Source organism: Microcaecilia unicolor, chromosome 6, assembly GCF_901765095.1.
Source record: "Microcaecilia unicolor chromosome 6, aMicUni1.1, whole genome shotgun sequence".
Taxonomy (NCBI): Eukaryota; Metazoa; Chordata; class Amphibia; order Gymnophiona; family Siphonopidae; genus Microcaecilia; species Microcaecilia unicolor.
This window is the reverse complement of record NC_044036.1, coordinates 147,239,091-147,263,913: the sequence shown is the minus strand read 5'-3', so window position 1 is coordinate 147,263,913 and position 24,823 is coordinate 147,239,091. Positions and strand designations below refer to the sequence as shown.

General features: G+C 43.8%; 2 protein-coding genes across 7 annotated transcripts in view; one reads left to right on the top strand and one right to left on the bottom strand.

Annotated features, from left to right (window-relative positions):
* The window catches only part of UBA3 (ubiquitin like modifier activating enzyme 3), a 61,020-nt gene extending 57,921 nt beyond the window's left edge, over nucleotides 1-3,099 (bottom strand). The window contains exons 1-3 of one of the 6 annotated variants that reach the window (XM_030205232.1): nucleotides 3,025-3,065; nucleotides 2,840-2,878; nucleotides 1,450-1,566 (exon numbers count right to left, since the gene is read on the bottom strand). Coding sequence is in view for 2 of the 6 variants with exons in the window: in XM_030205230.1 (XP_030061090.1) it covers nucleotides 2,840-2,878; nucleotides 3,025-3,044 (59 nt within the window). In the remaining 4 variants the exon portion in view is untranslated. Of the gene's footprint in view, nucleotides 1-1,449; nucleotides 1,567-2,682; nucleotides 2,742-2,795; nucleotides 2,817-2,839; nucleotides 2,879-3,024 lie in introns of those variants that run through there. The other 5 variants (XM_030205230.1, XM_030205233.1, XM_030205231.1 and 2 more) reach the window with 5 other exon arrangements.
* Nucleotides 3,100-5,901: 2,802 nt separating this feature from the next.
* On the top strand, nucleotides 5,902-22,953 carry ARL6IP5 (ADP ribosylation factor like GTPase 6 interacting protein 5). The gene is made up of 3 exons (XM_030206713.1): nucleotides 5,902-6,221; nucleotides 20,022-20,239; nucleotides 21,432-22,953. Exons 1-3 carry the CDS (start codon nucleotides 6,046-6,048, stop codon nucleotides 21,602-21,604), a joined length of 567 nt encoding a protein of 188 aa, XP_030062573.1. The 5' UTR covers nucleotides 5,902-6,045; the 3' UTR covers nucleotides 21,605-22,953.
* Nucleotides 22,954-24,823: the final 1,870 nt, after the last annotated feature.

The window sequence follows — 24,823 nt, the reverse complement described above, 5'->3', positions numbered from 1 at the left end:
AGCATCTGCTAGCTTCAATCTGAAGTCTAAATCGAGGGGTCAGTGGGCCCCAGGAAACTACAAGGCCCTGCATAGTTCTGAGTGAAACTAGCAGAGGAAATAGATACATGAAAAACAAGCTCTTCTCTCCTCCTGCCAACATTAGACAGTAAACATGTGTGTTAAAACAGGATATGGAGAACTGTGCTGAAAGGAGCAGAGTGCTTGCTGATAATGTTGATGCACAGGATTAATTCATCCTGTCCTAGGGATGACCAAAGATTCAGGGCACTATCAAGAAGAATTGGCACACAGACCACATATCTCAGTGCCTAATAACACTCCTGTCTGTTGTGCATACTCAGCAGGTCAGGAACAATTGTAATGAGAAAACAGGGTAGAAAAGGCTATATTAACTAGCCATCTGCCCAAAATTACTTATATCGGTGCATTATATAGTCTCCAGAATGAGTTATCAAACCTATAAATGGCAAGTGACCGACTCACCTGCAAATGCGCAGTAGAGACTTCCCTCTCTGTCCCGCCCCCGCGTCAAGACGTGATGACGGGGGGAGGGGGGCGGGACAGAGAGGGAAACTGCGCGGAAGGGGAGGGAGGGAACCGCTGACGTCGCTACCGCCCCCCCCCCCCCCCGGAGTCGCCACCACCCCCCCTTCACCCGGCCCGGGCCCTCTCTTCGTTATTCAACTTACAGCAGCGCCGAAACAGCAGCAAGCAGCTCAGCTTCAGCTCCCGTCGGCCTTCCTTCCCTGCCTGTGCCCCACCCTCGCCGACGTGACGTCACACGAGGGCGAGGCACAGGCAGTGAAGTAAGGCCAACGGGAGCTGCTGCTTGCTGCTGTTTTGGCGCTGCTGTAAGCTGAATAACGAAGAGAGGGCCCGGGCCGGGTGAAGGGGGGGGCGGTTGCGGCTACCTTGGGGGGGGGGGAGGGGACATGGGGGGCCTTGGAGCTGGGAGGGCTGGACTGAAGAAGGCCTTCCAGCTGGCTGGGAAGAAGGCACGGGGGGGCAGGGGGCCTTGGAACTGGGAGGGAGGGCAGGGGGCCCCTTACAGTTGTGAGGGAATGGGGCCCCTTACAGTTGTGAGGGAGAGCAGGGGGCCTTGGAACTGGGAGGGAGAGAAGGGGGCCTTGGGAGCTGGGGGGGAGGGCCTGGGGCCTTGGAACTGGGAGGGAGGGAGGGCGGGCAGGGGGCCTTGCAGCTGGGAAGGGGGGAGGACTGGAGCCTTGGAGCTGGGAGGGAGGGACAGAGGGGTCCTTGGAGCTGGCAAGGAAGGAGGATGGCAGGGGGCCTTGCAGCTGCAACGGGAGGGGGGCCTTGGGAAAAAAAACATTCCAATACGCGCCCGTTTTAACAGGCTTAACAGCTAGTTAGTAACATAAAAAGTCTTATTCAAGGGACTAGGTAAAACAGTACTAAGAAAAATTGAACAAAAATGGATCATCTCACCACTAGTACAGCCACTCTGGAGGCAGACAAGAAATCTAGGCACCTGGAGAAAGCATCCCAGGACTGGCATTTCAACAGTCAATGGGTGTTTGGATAATCAGTATCCATGTCAAGAATCTGAATATTTTAAATGTAAAAAACAATGCCTGTAATTACTATTTCAGATGTCCTAATGCTCTCATGTCTCATTCAATTGTGGGCCCTGATTTGGACTTATCAGATTCATTACAGTTCTTTTATGATATTACAATTTTAAATCATGCTACACCAAAGGTCTTCTCACTGCCTAGAAATCTATCTATAGGATTCAAATAGCCTGGGGCAGGTTATGCAGAATTCTGCTGTAAATGATTGCTTCCCCTCAGAGATCTCATGAAGGGTAGGCAAACAAGGTAACCAACCTAGTCATGGGAGCTGCCACCATTCAACCCTTTTGAGTCAGTCTGTTAGTCTGCAAACACAGAAATCTCAAAGGGAAGGAGGTATCAAAAATCCCTTGCCCAGCCAGCTTCCCCTTCTGATATGTTCATTCGTGTTTACACTTCAGTTGTGAGTCTTATTTACCATTTCACATAGTTATAAAATACTTACAAAAACAATAATAAAGAACGCCCCTAATTATAACTACAAAATTATTATAACCGGTGTTCTCTACTGAACCTCAATTTGGACATTCCTATTTTAAAAAACTACATTATTTTTGTTCCCTAAAAAACAAACTTTTTAAATTAACTTTTCTGGTACATGCCTAGTTCCAACTTTGGATACCTTGGAGTTTTTGCAGTTGCAACTCTTGACTCACATCGCTTTAAAAAAAAACCTAAACTAAACTGAATAAAAAAAAAAGCAAAGCAAACCTGGGGATTACCTCAGTTTTTTGTTTCTGGTATGTGGTTTACAAGGCGGATATAGACATTTTCAGCAGCTCATGAAAAGAGCAATTACGTTCTTGAATTTAACAGTTTGTATTTCCACGTGAATTATATAATTTATTAGGATTTATTTACCGCCTTTTTGAAGGAATTCACTCAAGGCGGTGTACAGTAAGAACAGATCAAACATGAGCAGGGGGAATGTTTAAATAAAGAATAATTATTTGGCCACTGCTCCCTACCTCAGCTTCAATTATGTTTTTCACGTTTAAGCTATTTGTCCTCCCTTCTCTCTCTGCCTGTTACATATAACAACACTAATGAGGGGGGCGGGGAGGGAAAGGAAGTTAATAAGCTTTACAGGAGCTAGGCGGAAAAGTGTTATTTTAAATTTTATTCTACAGGCTTAAGACTCCACCAGCCATGCGCACTCTTTCAGGGTTTTGTTTTTTTTCTTTTCTTTCTCTCTCAGACCTGCCAGAGGCTGAGCCTATTAACCCCGCCACGCCAGCACTAACTTGTCAGCCGGCTCTTCTACTCTCCTTCTTTTCTTCTCCCTAAAAAAGACAGAGAGAATAAAAGAAGGTTTCAGTGATACTACGCCGGCAGGTAAGGGCGGGAGGTAGGGAAAACGGAGGTTGTAAAAAACAAACCCCCAAAAATTTCATCCCCACCCGAGGCCCGGCGCAGAACAGATACTTACGGTTCCACCGCATCCGCCATATTTGCTTCCTCTCTTCCCACAATGCCCTGCGATCGAGGGGAAGGACGCGCGCTGGAGGTGGGCTTCTGTCATGGCTGCCGGGCCTTGGGACGTCACAAAGGCCTGACCACTTGACGTCATAATCCTTATGCTAATAAGATTTTAATTATTGATTTATGCCTTCTGTGCTGCATGGTTGCTTTAGGATTAAACAGCTAGCCTTCTTGTTTTGTTTCATATTTTTATGCAAGCATTTGGCTCATGCCTTTTTAATCCAAAGTAGTTTACAGTAGATAATTCACAGTCTAAGGGGTCCTCTTACAAATCTGCATTAAACCCTAATTGGGAGTGTGCTCACATTTTTGTGGGCAATTTTGAGCACCATGTATAGAATTTGGGGGTGTATGACCTGCCTGTTTTTCCTTTATATTTTTTTTCTTTTTGTTCTTTTCTTACTTTTTTCCTTCTTCCTTTCATTCTGTCCTCAGTTACCCAATGTTACTAAAATGATTGCAAACAGCTTAGTGTGATTGATGGTATATCTGTAAATAAAAATAATATACACAATATGTACTACTACTTATCATTTCTATAGCGCTACTAGATGTACGCAGCACTGTACACTGGACATAAAGAGACAGTCCCTGCTCAAAAGAGCTTACAATCTAACTAGGACAAATAAGGGATAAGGGAATTACAAAGAAATAGAAATGGGTGCTGAACAAGTGAGTAAGGGTTAGGAGTTAAAAGCGACACCAAAAAGGTGGGCTTTTAGCCTAGATTTGAAGACAGCCAGAGGTGAGCTTGATGTACAGGCTCAGGAAGTCTATTCCAGGCTTATGGTGCAGCAAGATAAAAGGCACATAGTCTTTTATCTTGCTGCATGTTTATTTTAATTATTCAGGCCCCTCAATACACATTCCTCTCCCCCCTCCCCCACACACATGATCCAAACACATATCTTCACATACACACACACAAACACACAGCCTGCCCATACACTCTCCTCATGCACACACACACACCCCTATGCACATCTTTAAAATAGTACCTGTCAGTCCATACTTATATACCCCTGCATCCCTACACACCATACATACCCCAGACATGCTCACACAAGCCCTCTACACCTGCACAGACCTCTCCAAGTGAAAGCTCACATCGTCCTGCAGGATGTAAAATAATGCACATTTCATGAGTGATCAGTCTTGCACCACTTCTCTTCTCTGAAAAGAATGTACATTTCCCAACCACAACAAGGTGTGCAAATAATTTGATGTCCAACTTCATCTAATCAGGGTCCCCAGAAAGGTTCATCTGGCCAAGCAACAGACAGAGTAGCACTTCAAATACTGCAGTTTCTCCCAGATGGTGGGTTCAGATCTTGGGCAGGATATGAGCGCATCACAGGCATTGTTTTTCCCTACCAGATAGCAATTCGAGGATTCAGGGTACTACCTCAAAATACTGTACACGTCACAACGTGTGCATATGCACACAGGTACAGTTTAGAGGGAAATTGGAACCCTAACTCCAAATGTTGTGGGTGATAATGCTGTGGTCTCTTCCCCCCCCCCCCCCCCCCACTGCCAATATGTCTTCCTTACCATTTTGTTGCTGCAAAATAACAGGCAAACTACACCTATGCTCCCTCTTCCTCATTAATTTCACAAGTGGATGGATGAGTCAAGGGGTATCCAAAGGATACTACTATCATTCTTGTATGGAATGAAGCTTACCAGGGCACACTTTTCTTACATTTTGCTCTGGTCCTGGGAGGGTGGGGGAGAGAGAGGAATTACTATTGGGCACCTAGCCCACAGGGATTTCAGGGCTCCCTTCCAGGAGGCTCCTTGACACAGGGTGAGGGAGCACCAGTACACCAGGAATTTACAGTTTCATTGGGGGCACTGCAGGTAAGGGTTGATTTTTTTTGCAATGCTGGTGGGGTTGTCATCATGCCTCGCTACACCCAGGAATGCAAGGCACAAGCACTCAGGCATTAATGTGCAAAACTGATGTGGATATCAGACAAAACTACTTTACAACTTTGGCAACTTAGATTATTATTATTTTTTAACTAGTAAAATAGTTACATTGGAGTGAATGAAGACATAGGATAAGTGAATATTACACACAAAATAATTTTTGGTTCAATATTTGGGGCACTCATGAGATGTAAGCTGCTAGAGACTGAGATGTTTATACACCCTTTAACATCTTGGCGTTATTAAGATAATAAATGATTTGGGGTGTTCTGTTCACCTGATTGGTTTGTTAGATAAGAGAACGTTTCAAGTGTCACTGAGGGCTCAACTCATACTCTACATATGATTGATAATATATACCTTATGTTGTATAATATTGTGATTATACTGCATTCACTTGTTCAAATATTTCTAAAGAGGTATTATTATTAATACTATTATTATCATCATCAACTGGGTTTTTGTTCTTTGATTTAAGTAAGTTAAACGCAACAGGGCCAATATAAGAAGTGATTTATGATTAACATGTAATCAATAGCAGGAAAAGGAACTATAGCTATGTGATGCATTTTATTGACTCTGTGCATCGGAATTATCCTCATAGCTGCAGATAACCTGCATAAAATGGTGAATATCAAAGCCTTTTACGCTAAACTCTTTCAGCAAAACTCCTAGGGCCTCATTAATAAAATCAACTGAGATGCGTGAGTTTAAAATTGTCCTACTTTTTTTTCACTTCAACACTTTTTATTATTTTGAAATTAACAAATACAATTTAAAAAAGACAGTGCTAGCAAAAATAATAATTTGTTGGTTAAAGAGCTTCCTTGAAAGGATTATTAAAACTGAGATGCGGAGAAATAAAAGACAGCCCTCCATCACTCTTCCCCTCTATGGTACGCTAAGCAGGGCGGAGCCCGGAGCTCGCGCTACTCAGCTGATCCAACGCGCGCGCCGTGCCTGTGCTGCTGCTAGAGTGATTGCTGCGCTTAGCTACCATCCAGGAGGCTTAGAAAAAAAACCGCTGCTTATCATGGAGGTTCAATTTGCTCCTTTCCGAACCTGGGCCGACTTCTTCCCGGGCTCTGATCGCTTCTCCAGGCCTGATTTCAAGGATATCAACAAATGGAACAACCGAGTCGTCAGCAACCTGCTCTACTATCAGACTAATTACCTGGCAATGGCGGCGCTGATTATCTTGGTGGTGGGGTAAGTGAGATCGCGCTGATTCCGGTACCCGGGGAGTCGTCATCCACCACGCCCTGGGAGCTCAGGGCGAGGGCAAGTTCTGCCAGCTTGCGGAACATTTCGTATGCTATTAATACTCTTATTTTTTTTTAAGCCACGAGTCATCATACTACCTTCTTTGTTCTGTTCCGTATCCATTTTTTATCTTAGTTTGAAGGGTTTTCTGGTTTGTGGAAGGGATAGGTTTGTGGGTAACTTTAGCATATGGATGACATATTTCTAAGAGGCTTTCAGTTCCAGCAAAATAAGTACGGGGATTTCTAATAATAAATATCAAAATCAGGGGGCGCTAAAAAAATTTGGGGTTTTTACTTCGTATGTTTAACTACGGGGTTTTTTTTTGGGGGGGGGGGGGGGGAGGAGTATTTGGGTCTCTTTGCTTTGCTGAACAGCAGAGGGTGGTAGATATTGCAAACGAGAATCCTAGGAGGAGATTTAACGCATGGTAAGGCCTGGTCACCCGAAAATGTTAGTTATTTTATTTGTTACATTTATATCCCACATGTTCCTATTTGTAGGCGCAATGTGGCTTACATACTACTACTACTATTTAACATTTCTATAGCATTTCTAGAGCGCTACAAAGTGTACGCAGCGCTGTACAAACACAGAAGAAAGACAGTCCCTGCTCAGAGCTTACAATCTAATAGACAAAAAGTAAAGCATTTAAATTTAAAATATTTAAGCAGTCAAGCACAAGAGAACAGTCACAGAATGACTGAATATGTTGAAGGGTGGTCAGTGTGATTAGGTGTAACTCTGGTTGGAGTAGTGGGAGAAGGTGATAGAAGAATAGAAATGGGTGATGTAAAAGTAATGAGTGGGTTGATAGGGAGGTTATATAAGACATGTTACTCTAGGGGTAGGTGGGTAGAGGGGTAGGGTGGGCGGGATTAAGTCTAAAGCAGGAGAAGGTATTCTCTGCAGCCTATCAGTGAGATGGAAAATGCTCTCTGAAGCTGCTGCTATAAGTTGTTAGTTAGTACCGGAGAGGCGTTACAGACTCGAAACTAATAGCTGTTTCAGCAATTCGTAAGACTTTTTGTGTGTGTGTGAAACGAACAGCATTTGAAAGTATTTGTTTTCCAGCCACATACTACTTTTTTTTTTTTTTTTTTTACTCGCTGTCATTGGTTTCTGTGGTATGGTAAGCTGTTTTTAACTGAAAATAGCAATATAGCTCCAACAGTAACTCGTTTTGGGCTCTTATGTTAACATTCAGTCGGATAGTGTTGCATTCCCCCTAGCCAGCTACTTCCACTAGGTAGGTGTCTTTCTGCAATATGGGGAGTGTGGTAGCCATGTTAGTCCACTCTTAAGGTTATCAATAGAAATCAAACAAAATAAAACATGGAAAAGAAAATAAGATACCTTTTTTTTATTGGACATAACTTAATACATTTCTTGATTTTTTTTTTTTTTTTTTTTTTTTAATTACATTTGTACCCCGCGCTTTCCCACTCATGGCAGGCTCAATGCGGCTTACATGGGGCAATGGAGGGTTAAGTGACTTGCCCAAAGTCACAAGGAGCTGCCTGTGCCTGAAGTGGGAATCGAACTCGGTTCCACAGTTCCCCGGGACCAAAGTCCACCACCCTAACCACTAGGCCACTCCTCCACTTAGCTTTTGAAGGTTGCCCTTCGTCAGATCGGAAATAAGCAAATGTGCTAGCTGACAGTGTATATAAGTGAAAACATTCAAGCATTACTATGACAGTCTGATAGGGTGGGAGGATGGAGGTGGGTCGGAGGTATGCATGGGGACATCAAAGTTAGATGCAATATGGGGCAAATAATTGCAGGTCTGCTTTAGCTCCAAATAGTAATGTATTCAGAGCTGGGTTTTGCCCTCTTTTGGGCCCACGGGCAAAATTCTGCTTAACACGCTTTTCTAGGAGGCAGCTCAGAGCCTGCAGAAGGAAGGCCTAGGTGCACAGATACTTGAGTCTAAACTGTTTGATTCCTCCCTGTTGTGCAGCATTCAGTAAAATACAACCAAACACACATAATAGAGGAATAACTGAAACCGTTTTGTGGAAGGTTTTCTTATTTGTTATTGACTGAACTTTATAAAATCAGATATGTAATACATTCAGAGATTAAACTGGAAACTATATTCAAATTTCAAGCTAAAGCTATTTATTTAGGAACAATCCGCAAACAAACCTTTTCCGGAGACGGGAAGGCGGTAGAACTAGAGGACATGAATTGAGGGTGAAGGGGGGGGCAGACTCAGGACTAATGTCAGGAAGTATTTTTTCAGGGAGAGTGGTGGGTATATAGAGTGCCCTCCCGCGGGAGGTGGTGGAGATGAAAATGGTAATGGAATTCAAACATGCGGTGGGATAAACTCACAAAGGAATCCTGTTTAGAAGGAATGGTTCCATGGAATCTTAGCAGAGATTGGGTGGTAATGCCGGTAATTAGAAACACAGCGGAAGCTGGGCAGAGTTCTATGGTCTGTGCCCTGATTGTGACTGAATAGATAGGGATGGGCTGGAGTGTAAATTTTAAGGGGCTTCGACATTAGCTTCAGAACTTAGTATGAGAACAGTGCTGGGCAGTCTTCTACGGTCTGTGCCCTGAGAAAGACAAGGACAAATCAAACTCGGGTATACATATAAAGTATCACATACCATTGAGTTTATCTTATTGGGCAGACTGGATGGACCGTACAGGTCTTTATCTGCCGTCATTTACTATGTTACTATGAATATTTTAAATACATACTTGTTAAATTTGAGGGCATTCTCTGTCACTTGAAGCAAGTTACAATATCCTGTATAATAATTTCCAACTCCAACGTTCTGAAGCTGACTCCCCGTGGCATTGAAGGGTTTGTAGGGTTCGTGCTGCCTGCAACCATCTGTCTCACTGTCCTGCCCTCGCGTCAAAACGTTATGACATCGAGAGGTGAACACTGAGAGGAAGGGGACGCAGCATAGTTGCCAGGCAAAGCAACACAATGCCACAAACATGAGGGACCTATCACAGACAGAAGAACTGAACACCAGCAGCACGAGGCAAAAACCAACTGCCTCAAACAATCAAGCAAGTCGCGTGCCCGGGCCCACAATCCCACAAACATCTTCACATCACAGAAGTGAGGAAGATCCGCCATCAACAAAAAAAAAAAGTTGCAATACGAAGCAAAATCGTAAGCGCGTTACCCGGCTGACACGGCCCATGCCTGTGGACCTGGACCCCACAGTCTCCCTTCTCACTTCTGAGTTGCTGCTTGATCCGCTGCTCTCTTTCTCGCCCCTCCCGAGTTGCCGCTGGAACCCGTCCCCTGCCCAGAGCCGCAGTCACTCACCCTCCTCCCCGATGGACACTCCCCGCAGCTGCACGCAAGCCGTCCCGCCGACCTCCCTCTCCTCTTCCAGTTCGGACCCCTGCCCGACTCCCTCCCGAGTCGCTGTTGGACCCCCCCATCCTCTACCCCCTCCCGTCCCAACTCGCCTCGCCACTGGACCTGAAGGACCCCATCCTCTTCCCCCCTCCCACACAGACTGTCTCTCTGCCTATGACTCAGACTCTGAATCTCTCACTAACACACATACTCTCCCTCTCACATATATATACACATATTGTATCAATTGTCACATGTACTCACTTTCTGTCTTAAGAATACAACTGTTGAAACATTCATGGCAGAAAGTCATTACCTTGCTAGCACCAGTTTCATTGGTTTCAGAAACGGGCCTTTTTTACTAGTAAAAATATAAAAATCAGACTTCTTTCTAGCCAACATAAACAAGTTTTGTTTCTTAAATTTGGTTTAACAAGCACCACAAAACCATTCAGAATACATTTCAGTACCACAAAAACCCTGTTACCCTGACAGCATACACATCTGTTAATTATATCTATAGCCCTCTGAGTTTATTAAGTAGATTGGCGATCTGTTTTCTTTTCACACTTTTTATTGCTGTGTCTGTAAGATGACTCTCTTGCTAGGTTCCTCCATACCCTAACTTTTGTGAAACTGCCAGTTAATGATGGTAGCTATTTACCTTAGGATGTTTGCTTATCCTGAGTCTGCAGGCTGAATTGAGATCCTTTTTTTATTGTCCTCTCCATGGGCTGAAAGCCCATTTGGAGAAAATAGTGGAAAATAAAACATAACAGATGAGACAGACTGACTGGACCTCAGTGTTCCCATTTTATTTTCAGGTGCAAAGCTGTAGACTCCAGTTGATCCCTGGCTTTGTGTGAATTCTTTTCCTACTTTTCTAATATATAGAGGCTATTATTAAAAACAAAATTTACAGAGCACATCCGAGGACATGGATTACTGAGACCAAGTCAAGCACGGCTTTTGTGTGGGGAAATCTTGCCTGACCAATTGACTTCAATTCTTTGAAGGAGTAAACAATGTAGACATAGGGGAACCGGTTGATATTCTGTATCTGGATTTTCAAAAGGCGTTTGACAATGTACCTCATGAAAGGCTACAGAGGAAATTGGAGGGTCATGGGATAGGAGGAAATGTCCTATTGTGGATTAAAAACTGGTTGAAGGATAGGAAACAGAGAGTGGGGTTAAATGGGCAGTATTCACAATGGAGAAGGGTAGTTAGTGGGGTTCCTCAGGGGTCTGTGCAAGGACCGCTGCTTTTTAATATATTTATAAATGATTTAGAGATGGGAGTAACTAGCGAGGTAATTAAATTTGCTGATGACACAAAATTATTCAAAGTCGTTAACTCGCGACAGGATTGTGAAAAATTACAAGAGGACCTTACGAGACTGGGAGACTGGGCGGCTAAATGGCAGATGACGTTTAATGTGAGCAAGTGCAAGGTGATGCATGTGGGGAAAAAAGAACCCGAATTATAGCTACGTCATGCAAGGTTCCACATTAGGAGTTACGGACCAAGAAAGGGATCTGGGTGTCGTCGTCGATAACACGCTGAAACCTTCTGCTCAGTGTGCTGCTGCGGCTAGGAAAGCGAATAGAATGTTGGGTATTAGGAAAGGTATGGAAAACAGGTGTGAGGATGTTATAATGCTGTTGTATCGCTCCATGGTGCGACCGCACCTTGAGTATTGTGTTCAGTTCTGGTCGCCGCATCTCAAGAAAGATATAGTAGAATTGGAAAAGGTGCAGCGAAGGGCGACTAAAATGATAGCGGGGATGGGACGACTTACCTATGAAGAAAGATTAAGGAGGCTAGGGCTATTCAGCTTGGTGAAGAGACGGCTGAGGGGAGACATGATAGAGGTATATAAAATGAGTGGAGTGGAATAGGTGGATGTGAAGCGTCTGTTCACGCTTTCCAAAAATACTAGGACTAGGGGGCATGCGATGAAACTACAGTGTAGTAAATTTAAGACAAATCGGAGAAAATGTTTCTTCACCCAACGTATAATTAAACTCTGGAATTCGTTGCCAGAGAAAGTGGTGAAGGCGGTTAGCTTAGCAGAGTTTAAAAAGGGGCTGGACGGTTTCCTAAAGGACAAGTCCATAAACCGCTACTAAATGGACTTGGGAAAAATCCACAATTCCAGGAATAACATGTATAGAATGTTTGTACGTTTGGGAAGCTTGCCAGGTGCCCTTGGCCTGGATTGGCCGCTGTCGTGGACAGGATGCTGGGCTCGATGGACCCTTGGTCTTTTTCCAGTATGGCATTACTTATGTACATCATCCATGATGTATTGTAAGCCACATTGAGCCTGCAAAGAGGTGGGAAAATGTAGGATGGGATACAAATGCAATAAATAAATACTTTTTAGCTCTGTGACCTGTCCTGGTTCTAGAACATCATTTCCACAAAACGCTGCTTGTGTGTTATCTGTACATCTTGAGGTATCTAAATGTTTCACTTTGTTTGAACTGTTACCTGTTTTTACTCCCAGTATGTAGTCTACCAGATCTGTGTTTTTTTTTTTTTTTTTTTTTTTTTCTTTCCTGCTGCCTACAGAGTTGTCCTCCCATGGCAATCATGTTCTAAAATTAAGCTAAACTTGGCAGATTTGCTATGCTCAGGGGCGGGCTGACCGTGATCTGGGACTTCCGGCAGAAAGGGTCACGGGGCCCCCAACCACCTATCAAAAATGATTAAATTAGATAGAAGTAAGGGCACAGTGGGCCTGTTGCCTAGACTAGTTCAAACTAAAGGGTTGTCACACCTAGAGTGGATATGTTATTTCCTGTTTTTGCTACACATTCTGGGTATAGCATTTAAAAGGATTTGTATTTATTGCTTGCCTTTTCTGTATTGGCTCGAGCTCAGCTACGAGTTCAGGTACCCAGTAGGTATTTCTCAGTCTGTGGTGGGTTTTTTTTTTTAATCTAAGGGACCCTTTTTCTAAAGCCCATTACATAGTAGATGACGGCAGAAAAAGACCTGCACGGTCCATCTAGTCTGCCCAACAAGATAAACTCATGTGCTACTTCTTGTGTATACCTTACCTTGATTTGTATCTGCCATTTTCAGGGCACAGACCGTAGAAGTCTTGCCCAGCACTAGCCCCGCCTCCCAATCTCGGCTAAGCAGTTAGGCAGTTAATGTGTAAATCGGTGCATGGTAACTGTTACTGTAAGGGGGTCTTTTACAAAGGCGTGTTCACATTTTTAGCGCACACTAAAAATAGGCACGTGCTAAATGTTAGAGACGCCAATGTATTCCTCTGGGCGTCTCTAACATTTAGCACGCGCTAAAAACGTGAGCGCGCCTTAGTAAAAAGACCCCCCCCCCCCCTCCAAATGACTTGGCACATGCTAGGGCTAACCACTAAAATTAATGCAGACTTGTATGTTGAGGAGCATTTTGTGTTGGGCAGTAATTAGGCGGGATACGGGCGGAGAGTGGACATAGCAAAATGCAGGTGGCATGCGGCACATACTGCATGCCAACTGGCACCTGTACAGTTAACACGGGTCCACTTAGCACCTCATATATATAGGCACTAACCCCTGGATTCTGTAAAGGTTGCTCAATTTGGGTTGCAGTCCCGGGATGTGCGTGCAACCTAATCGATGATCTGATCAGCATCAATTATTGATAACTGGTACCAGTTAAAACTTGCAAGCACTTCTGGTGGCGTGCTGTTCTGTAATCCTGGGCACCAAAATCCTATAGCGTGCAATCCAAAAGGGGGCACGGCCACAGGAGGGACGTGGTCGGGGTGTTCTCAAAAGATGCGCGCAGTGTTGTAGAATTCTGTGGATCTGCGCCCAACTTGCGTGCCAGGAATTAAATCTGGTTTTAGTGTAAGTCTTCATGCTCAACGTTTTCGGCATGGAAATCCCCGCTAGGCACTATTCTATAAAGGGCACTTGTCCCATAGCAACTTTTTTCGGATAGTGCTGACCTGGGCCACCGAGAGACTGAACCAGGGCAGGGCTGCTGCTGCCGCCCCCCCCCCCCCCCCCCCCCCATGGCTGCTTTTCCTCTCAGGTGTGCATGCTCAGTTTCGAGCGTGTGCGCCCGAGAGGAAAAACAGCTGCTCAGCAGAGCAGCTCTGGAGGAAGCTCCGGGTCCTCCCCAGCCTACCAAGGGTGGCCCGGCACCGGAGTTCTCTCTCCTGCTGGGACGCGATCACTCGGGTCCCGTCAGGAGCAGGAAAAAGAGAGAGACCCTGGTGCTGGGCCCCGGGAATTTTGCCCCTTCTCTCGGCGGCCCTGGCGCTGACTTTTTTTTATTTTTTTTTTATTTTTTTTTATTTGGCGTTGTATACTGAATCCAGCCTTTAAGTGCCTCTGCATTGGTGTCGAGTACCGCATGCTGTTGGACATTTTAACACAGGAACAGCAAAATGACATGCTAGTATACCGCAATACATTTGCACCTTCCACGCTAAGGGGCCCTTTTACTAAAGGGTTGGCTGCGCCAATCCAGAGCTACCTCCAGGCTACCGCAGGAACCCAGCAGTAGAGCCCACCCCCAGTGGGTGCCATTTCCGGTGCTTACTCAGTGGTAATCGGGCAGCGCTGGGTTAGCATTGGAAGCCCTTACCACCACCTCAGTGGGTGACGATAAGTGCTTCCAACCCTGAAATGGCCGTGCAGCATGTGGTGGTTCACTTATCGCACGGCTGTTTTTGTGAGAAAAAAAAAGCCTTTTACCCGCTGTCGTACGCTCTGCAGTCTACTGCGTCCCCACGAAACCTTTGACGCTGGCAACCACGCACATGCGCAGGTCAGGGAGACGCAGCAGACTGTAGAGCTATGATCTGCGGACTGTGTGCTTGCTGGCCTACCCAATGTGTTATCTGTGTGCAGTGCTGGGCCTGGCCAATCCAACGGTCTCTATTTTAAAAAAAGAAAGCTAGAACTGAAATTATTTGTTGTGAGATTCCTAAACTGAATAAGAACTAAGAGGATCTTTTACAAAGCTGCTCTAGCGTTTTTAGCGTGCACTAAATGCTGAGCTGCCCATTATATTTCTTTGGGTGTCAAAAGCGTTTAGCACATGCTGGTTTATAGCGTGCACTAAAAACGCTAGCACGGCTTTGTAAAAGGTCCACTAAAATGTCTGAGAGAGAACTAAAATTTGTTGTGAGATTCCTCAACTGAATAAGAACTAAACTTTTAGGGAGAGGACTGGAATAAACTATCTAAAATGTATTTTCTGGATTAAAATTAACTCTGGTTTTTAGAGGAAGTGTATAAGAACCGGTGCATATGCAGAACTGCCCATCTGTTCTCCCACTTTCTAGCAACCGTATGTTAAGGGAGCAGCTCTGATCTTCTTTTTTTTTTTTTTTTTTTGTTGTGGGAGGAAATACCATATGGGTAAACATTGTATGAAGTACAAAAATAAACCACTGAGTTTGTGTTTGGTTTTCAAACATGCAGTGCGATATTAACTTTTTTTTTCATCTGGGGCTGTGATCTAGTGCCATGAGCCTTTACAGCTAGCTGGAGATTTTTCCCCACCTATTCTTCACTCCCCCCATCCCCCTGACAGTTCTGAGGGGCCATGCAATTGGTCTCCTCCTGCAACCCTGAAGATGTTGGCCCTGAATCCAATGATTTGGTTTTACACTTAAGCTATGACTATAGTGCCTCTCCCCCTCCTTCCAGGGCTATGAACACTGGCTTCACAGCTTCCCCCTACCCTAATACCAAGCTTTGGGCTCAGACTGGGGTCTTTCCCCAGTGCTGCTATGAAGTCTGTCCTGCTTTCTGATGCTGGAAGGTATTAGGAGATGAGGAGCTTTCTGTCAACCAGAGGGTAGTGTCTGTGCGGATTTACTTGGGAAGTTGCTGCAGTGACACATACATGAGACTGGCTTCTGCCTGTTCACTTTTTCCATTCTGGAAATGTAGCGGACTCTAAATATAGGTTTGGGTTGGTTGAAGTAAGCACCGCAAATATGCTGCCAGCTGCAAATGCACCAATCCAGATTTCCAGTCTGCTTGAAGCATGAGAAGCAGAAGCAGGTGGGCAGCAAACTTGAGGTAGAAAAAAAATTGTGGTTTTAAAATCGCTCCTGCAGTGCTGTCGCTCAAGTGATGAGCTGGTCTGATTTATTCTGAGAGTCACGAGTGTTCTTTGCTCCTCCAGTGATCTTTTCTGTCATCTGAGTCGGACATGAAAATGCTTAAGAGTACAATTGTTTCTTGTTCCAAGGCCGACATAGTTGTAAGTCCCTTATTTTCAAAGAAACAGGAGGGGGGAGGGGAAGACTGCCAGTGGAGCCTGCTGAAAATTTGCTATGTACACTTTTGTAGATGTATTTGTTAGTTCTGCCCCTCTTAGAGGTCAAATGTCATGGCTGATACACGAGCTTTGACTCGGGTATTTGGTGATTTGTAGTATTTTCCATGTTGTGTCGGGTGTATAATATATACACGCAAACTCCCACTCAGAAGCTTCTTCCTCTGGTTTACAGTTCAGTTGGAACTGCAGCTCGTGCTTCTTCCCAGGGGGTTTCTTCCATTTCAGTTCCCCCACCTGAAACACAGCCAGTACTTAGTGACGTAAGAGGGAGTTTTGTTCTTGTTGCTAACACAACTGCTACTGGCAGTCTAGGGGTGTGTGGGATTGTGTATTAAGCTGTGTGGTTGCATTTACTTCATACATTCCTCATATGTGGAGGAGTAGCCTAATGCTTAGAGCACTGGGCTTGTCATCCAGAGGTGCCCACTTCAAATCCCACCGCTGCCTCTTATTAACTTGAGCAAGTCACTTTATTGCCTCAGGTATAAAATTAGATTACCAGGAACAGTGTTACCCCCTCCCCCCCCTTCTGTTCTGCTTCTCTTTCTCTCTACCACATTTAGTTACCTGGGTCCACCCCTTCACCTCAGTCCTTTTAAGGCTTGTCTGAAAACACTTCCCTTCTCCTCCTCTGCTACTTAACTCCTTTCTCCTTTGCTGACCCTACCTTCTCCCATTGTCCTTTTTCTTTCTTAGCCCTTCTATCAGTATGGAATATTTGATTAGTTAACTGCTTAGTTGCCAGTGACTAGATTAATTCTGCGGTATATCAAGTGCAGGAAATAAATACCTGAATAACTCACCATGAGCTACTACTGAAAAAACTGTGAGCAAAATCCAAATAAATATAACAAGCAAAATGGTAACTGCAGATTTTGCACTAACAAGCTTAAGTGATAGAAGTCAAATATTAGTGTGTGTGTGTGTATATATATATATATGTATATATATATATATGTATATATACAGTGGGGGAAATAAGTATTTGATCCCTTGCTGATTTTGTAAGTTTGCCCACTGACAAAGACATGAGCAGCCCATAATTGAAGGGTAGGTTATTGGTAACAGTGAGAGATAGCACATCACAAATTAAATCCGGAAAATCACATTGTGGAAAGTATATGAATTTATTTGCATTCTGCAGAGGGAAATAAGTATTTGATCCCTCTGGCAAACAAGACCTAATACTTGGTGGCAAAACCCTTGTTGGCAAGCACAGCGGTCAGACGTCTTCTGTAGTTGATGATGAGGTTTGCACACATGTCAGGAGGAATTTTGGTCCACTCCTCTTTGCAGATCATCTCTAAATCATTAAGAGTTCTGGGCTGTCGCTTGGCAACTCGCAGCTTCAGCTCCCTCCATAAGTTTTCAATGGGATTAAGGTCTGGTGACTGGCTAGGCCACTCCATGACCCTAATGTGCTTCTTCCTGAGCCACTCCTTTGTTGCCTTGGCTGTATGTTTTGGGTCATTGTCGTGCTGGAAGACCCAGCCACGACCCATTTTTAAGGCCCTGGCGGAGGGAAGGAGGTTGTCACTCAGAATTGTACGGTACATGGCCCCATCCATTCTCCCATTGATGCGGTGAAGTAGTCCTGTGCCCTTAGCAGAGAAACACCCCCAAAACATAACATTTCCACCTCCATGCTTGACAGTGGGGACGGTGTTCTTTGGGTCATAGGCAGCATTTCTCTTCCTCCAAACACGGCGAGTTGAGTTCATGCCAAAGAGCTCAATTTTTGTCTCATCTGACCACAGCACCTTCTCCCAATCACTCTCGGCATCATCCAGGTGTTCACTGGCAAACTTCAGACGGGTCGTCACATGTGCCTTCCGGAGCAGGGGGACCTTGCGGGCACTGCAGGATTGCAATCCGTTATGTCGTAATGTGTTACCAATGGTTTTCGTGGTGACAGTGGTCCCAGCTGCCTTGAGATCATTGACAAGTTCCCCCCTTGTAGTTGTAGGCTGATTTCTAACCTTCCTCATGATCAAGGATACCCCACGAGGTGAGTTTTTGCGTGGAGCCCCAGATCTTTGTCGATTGACAGTCATTTTGTACTTCTTCCATTTTCTTACTATGGCACCAACAGTTGTCTCCTTCTCGCCCAGCGTCTTACTGATGGTTTTGTAGCCCATTCCAGCCTTGTGCAGGTGTATGATCTTGTCCCTGACATCCTTAGACAGCTCCTTGCTCTTGGCCATTTTGTAGAGGTTAGAGTCTGACTGATTCACTGAGTCTGTGGACAGGTGTCTTTCATACAGGTGACCATTGCCGACAGCTGTCTGTCATGCAGGTAACGAGTTGATTTGGAGCATCTACCTGGTCTGTAGGGGCCAGATCTCTTACTGGTTGGTGGGGGATCAAATACTTATTTCCCTCTGCAGAATGCAAATAAATTCATATACTTTCCACAATGTGATTTTCCGGATTTAATTTGTGATGTGCTATCTCTCACTGTTACCAATAACCTACCCTTCAATTATGGGATGCTCATGTCTTTGTCAGTGGGCAAACTTACAAAATCAGCAAGGGATCAAATACTTATTTCCCCCACTGTATATATAATGTATATATATATAATGTATATATAAATAAAATCCCCCCATCAGAAGTTCTGAAGCTCACTCCATCTGTCCTGAACTCCTGTCCTCCTGGTAGGCTAGGCTATTCGGACTACTCACCCTCAGTCTCAGCCACGCCCCATCTGCACATAAAAAGCACACTCTGAGGCTTCAACAGTTCGAATGTTCAAAGCTCTGTAACCATTTTTAAGCACACTACATCTCTGCCCCGCCCTGACCTATCAGAGAAGGGAGGAGTGTCACAGCTGCACCGCTCTGACCTATCAAAGGGAACTGAAACAGGAAAAGGGAGGAGCGTCACACCGAATGACGGACCTATCAGAGGGAAGTCAAATAGAAGAAGGGAGGAGCGTCAGAGGCCAAGGGGATGGCCGTATCTACGTCTCATAGGTTTCCTTGCTTTCTTTTCAGTGTATTGCAGCTGCAGCCACTTAAGTAAGTCTAGCAAGCCTGTCAGCTACTGAATACAGAAAGCAAAAGATAGCATGTGGGAACTTGCTCCATTTTGTTCTCTGGAATGCAGTGATTATTATACAAATGGTCTTGCTTTCATTATTTTGGTAGGGGCTGCCTTCATGACTGTCCACAGTCCCCCCCAGTCCTGACACCTGACAGGGAAGGACACTCACTGTCTCACATACGCACTCGCACTCTGTCACACACACACACACTTGCACATTCTCACTCTCACACAGACACTCTCTCAAACATACACACTCCGCGCAAAACCTTGCTAGCGCCCGTTTCATTTCAGCCAGAAACTGGCCTTTTTTTACTTGTGTGTGTATATATATATATATATATATATATATATATAAAATATGGTGAATCCCTTGGCTACATGAATGAATTGATAGACCTCCCTGCTAGAAACAGATCTATTTCTTCACGAACTTATCTTAACCTACACCTTCCCAATTGTAGAGTAATTAAGTACAAGACCTACTACGCATCCAGTTTCTCCTTTTTGGGCAGCCAGCTTTGGAACGCTATACCCAGACCAATCCGATTAATAAACGACTTCTTGCCCTCTAGAAAAATGCTGAAAGCTCATCTCTTTAAGCAAGCCTACCCAAATGCCCCAACCTAATCTCGCCAGCTTCCACCCCCAATTCTGTTCTGACTTAAATACCAACCTCCCATCCTTCTCTTTCCATCTCTCCTTAATTTTATCCCTCCTTACCCTTTCTCCCAAATTACACTATCCTATCCTGTCTACCCTCTTTTATCCTAGTCGTATATTATTTAGCCCAACTTTACATTGTTTTACTACTGTTTTATTAAAATTCTATTAACTTTGTATTTCAAATTACTATGTAAGCCGCAGTGAGCCTGCATTATGTGGGAAAGCGCGGGGTACAAATGTAATAATAATAATGCTACATAGATTTAAAAAAACAATTACACTGCTGGTGAACCCTGTTGCACTTCTTAAAAATATTCGTAAAAGAGGATTACCCTGACATAATGCTCTGACTTATTTTTGCTTCTCTATTTCAGATTTATGAGTCCTTTCAACATGCTCCTTGGTGCCACAGTGGTGGTACTGGTATTTGTTGGGTTTGTGTGGGCATCGCACAACAAGGACACCCTTCGCAAGTTTAAAAAGCAATATCCAGTAGTATTTGTGATGACGGTCATGTTGGCAAGTTACTGTGTGATATCCCTCTGCGGAGGAGTGATGGTCTTCATATTCGGTATCACCTTTCCTTTACTATGTAAGTATCTTATTTTATTAAGAACTAACTTTTAAAAACTGATATTGAGATGTGTGTAGAGGAAAAGCCTCGCAGTACTGGTGATTTGAGTCTGTTCAGGAAGAGAGGCATAACTATTTGATGTGACATTAAAAAAAATTAAGGGGGTGCTGTGTATTTTGAAATATAAAATATATGGAAGGGGAGATGTTTGAGCAGTTTTTTTTTTTTTAATGGGAGTCTTAAGGCATTACTGTTTTAAAACAAAATTCAGGCCGGGTAGGGTTTCATGGTTACATGCATAATTCGCAAATTGTGTGCATATCTCCAGGTACAAGCGTGTAAATGCTCACATCTTAACACAAATGTGTGTGTGTGTATATATATATATATGTATATGTATATATGTATATATATGTATATCCAGTTACACTAATCTTGTATAAAAGAAAGTAGGTTCCCAAACAGTTGTGTTGCTGAGAGTCTCTCTCTGTCTCTCTCTCCCTCTCCTTGTGACCTAGTACAAAATGCAGAAATATGTGATGAACAGTACCATGGTGTATAGTACTTAAAAGGAAAAAAAAACTCGCAAATGGATTTTAAGATCCCAAACATATGAGTTCCTATTTTTGGAATATTACTTTTGTTTTCAAGCAGATCTTCTGTTTGGTAAAGGCGGTTAGCTTAGCGGGGTTTAAACAAGGGTCTGGACAGCTTCCATTATTAAATTGACTTGGGAAAATCCACTGCTTATTTCTGGGATAAGCATCATAAAATGTGTTGAGCTGTTCTGGGATCTTGCCAGGTATTTGTGTCCTGGATTGGCCACTGTTGGAAACAGGATACTGGGTTTGATTGACCTTCAGTCTGTCCCAGTGTGGCAATACTTAGTACTTAAGAGAAAAGACACTCCTCTTCAGCCCTCAAAAACCTGCTGTTCATTAGCTCTATTACCGCAGGGCTTCCTAAACTTTTCAAGGTCACTCCATAGTCTAGTTTCTAGAATACATGCAGTGAGTACAAGTGAGAAGGTGCATGTCAAAGGTTCTTTGAATGCAGATATCCTGAGAAACTGATGACCTGATCACCTGACAGCCAGGAACCACCAGCTTACATGTTGGCTAAATTATTATTTTTTATTAATGGGCCCTGGTCTCTTGCCGTTCTAGAATTTGAATGTCTTTATCCATTTTGGCATTTCTTGTCTCTTCAGTGATCTTCATTCACGCTTCATTGAGACTTCGCAACATCAAGAACAAACTTGAAAATACAATGGAAGGAGCTGGTCTGAAGAAAACCCCAATGGGAATTATCCTTGATGCACTTGAGCAGCAGGAAGAAAAAATTAACAAAATAGCGGATTATCTTGCCAAAGCCACGGAATAATACTTTGCTGCGCTACTGCTATGGACAGAAACAGAAATTGCTGTTTTGCTCTGGTCCACTTCTGTTTACTGTGTATATATGAAGAAATAGCCACAAAAGCTAGAAAAATTCACGGCTAGGCTTATGAAAGTGTGGTACTGAATTAGCATAGCATTGACCAAATGTCCCTTTTTATGTGTTAGAACCTCATCACTAACAGTGCACGTTGACATGGTAGCCAACACTTTAATAAGGCTAGTCTGAATTTTTGCCCAGTATAAAAGAAAATGTATCTGTACATGGTTGCTTTATATTTTGGAAAACTGTCAGCTCATAGTCTTTTTAAAGATTTTCTACTACGTAAATAAAAGCTTTCAATATTTTATGCAGGAACCCATAGTCTGCATGTACATAACCTGTGCTTGATTTGTTAAGAGACCAGTATTGGATTATCGGTAATGTGCTCTCTCATATCAGGCTGTTGTATAATGGATATGAAACAAAGTTCATGTTGCACTTTAGAGCTTTGTGCTTGCTTTCTAAGACAGAGTAGTCTGCTAACTATTGAGTCTTTACAAACTGATCTGTAAGGAGGTTATGCTGTAGTACAGGGTTTGACCAAGGCAGTTTTTTTGTTTTTTTTTTAAGATCATGAACTACAGTGTAGCTGAAAGGTTCCAGTGTCTTAGAATTTCACTGCCCTCTGCCTTCATGTGTTTTCAGTTTCACAGCCCATGGTTAGTTCATTTGAGTTAAAATGTCAACCTTGTATTAGTATTTATTGAGTTAAAGTAGTTGTCTGCATAAGTTGTGCGTTTGAAATTTTATTCGTAAAAAAAACAAGGCATATTAAGAGCACCATAAGCCTACATTGCTTTCGCTATGTTTTGGCCGTATGTGCCACAAATGTCGAACCTTTTCTGTAGTGTTGGTTTGGAAATGTATTTGCATCTTGTACATTTAGAATTCCTGAAGTTAGCGTAGTGAATTCTCTGCATGGGCCTTGTTTGTCAGCATAACCAAAAGATGCAAATGCCAAATTATGTACATACACGTCATTCGTATTCACTGTGGTTTTCCTGAAAGATCAGATTTGGGGTTCAGAAGGACTGGAATCGAAATCCAGTGGCCTGCGATGATTCCAGTTGTGGTGCACTATACTATACAGGGAAACATTTTGTTGACAAGGAATCTTTCATGTCTAAGATTAGTTTTGATTTTTTTGGGAGGAGTGGCACTTGTTAAAGCACTGTTGTCATCCTAGTTTTTCTATGTACGGAAAACAAATGAATTCAGCCTTAAACCATTTTGGGTTTACCATACCTATCCTGAGTATTAATCCATAATATGAAATTTTTTTTCACAGTCTTGTCTTTTTTTTTTTTTTTTACATATTTTAAAAGGATGTGCAATGACAGCAACAGGCATTTTTGAAGGTGTAACTTTAGGGTACTGCAATATTAAGACTATAAAAATTCCTGGTAAGAGTTGTTCAAATTATCTACTAGCGGAAAGCTTCTGTCCAGATGAGTTTGAAAGAATTAGAAGTCAATAAATAGCTGCTTTTGTGCAAAAAAAGATCGGACAGCATTGTTCTAGGGTGCCTTTGTCTGTACACACTATTCTGTAAGCACTTGTATATCTCTGATAGTGTGTACTTTGCAGGTCAGTGTTCATATGGATGGAACACACATTTACTTGCATAATTTATACAAAACTACCAGTTGCACGCTTCTGAATCTAGTACAAGCGTTTGCAGCACTGTAGGTGGCGTAAGTGCATGCGCCTAAACACAATCTCCCCCCCCCCCCCCCCCGGATTCTATATAGCGCCCATATGTATGTGCAGATTAATTGGTTAATGAGCTCTTATCAAAGTGCTAACAACCAGTTATTGATTTGCACACACCTCTCTAAGGCATGGCACCTAACTCCAGTGGTGTGTCGGGGATGTTCCGAAAAGGTGTGTGCGTAGTTAAAGTATACAGCCTCAGTGTGCCTAACTTGGGCACCAACTTTTACATCAGATTGAGTAGGCGTAAGTCTGGTTCTTAAGCCTAGGCATGTCGATTGGCATGAAATACTTTTCTATAAAGCAGGGGCATAGCTAGGTGGGACCACGGGCGCATGGGCCCCCCACAGATTTAGCCCTGGCCCCCTCTACTTTTGCCCCCCCTTGCCACCGCTGACCCGCCGCTGCCAGGTACCTTTGCTGGCGGGGGTCCCCAACCCCTGACAGCCGCAGTCTTCTTCAGCGCCAGTGTCTCCGGCGCGTTCGCTGATCTGTGCTATGAGTCCTGACTCCTGGCATCCTGCATGCACGTCCTTCACCTTCCTTTTAAGGAACGTGCAGGATGTGCATGCAGGACATCAAGTCAGGACATGCAGCACAGATCAGCGAACGCGCCGGATACCGGCGCTGAAGAAGACTTCGTCTGACGGGGGTTGGGGACCCCTGCCGGCAAAGGTACCTGATGGCGGCGGGGAAGGGGGGTCAAAAGTGGCGGGGGGTCAGCGGGCTAAAATGTGCCCCCCACCTTGGGCTCGGGACCCCCCTCCTGCCAAGGTCTGGCTACGCCCCTGCTATAAAGGGTGCAGAGTCTTCCTAGAATAGCGCTGAACTCTGATATTTTTTTTTTTGGTGCCCATTTTTGAGCACCATTTACTGAATCTCTATATAGACCTAGTATTCTGTAAAGGAAAGTAGGCTCCCATTAAGCACCTTATAGAGGCTTAAATCAAGGCGTCTCTTTGTACAATTGTTCGCTTATTACTTGTATTGAACTGGCTGTATTGTTTCATCACCTCATATAGGGTCTGGTGTATTAAAAGGCTGATCCTGCCTCTGTCTGTGGTAGCATAGCATAGGCTAGGAAGATTAAGACAGTCTTAGTGTTAAGTGATTAATTGGAAACGCTACGTTTCAACCTGGGGACTCTGATTATATCTCATGAAGAGACCAAATGCAAAGTATTTCTAAAAGCCATGAATGTCTTATTTCAGGTTCATATTTTTTTTTTTTGTATGTTTGTATAGCTGAAGCCTAGGTCCTGGAGAATAGAAACCTATCAACATCTGGGCTCCTCGAAAATGTATTTCCCCTCCATTCATTCTTTGCCCACTAGAGGCACTGTAGCCACAGTTTATTCTTTTTTCGTAATCTTTTCTCACTACTGGTGCAAATTATTTGAGCCAGTTTCAGCCATTTTGTTTCTATACATATGTTTTGGACAGTAACTGA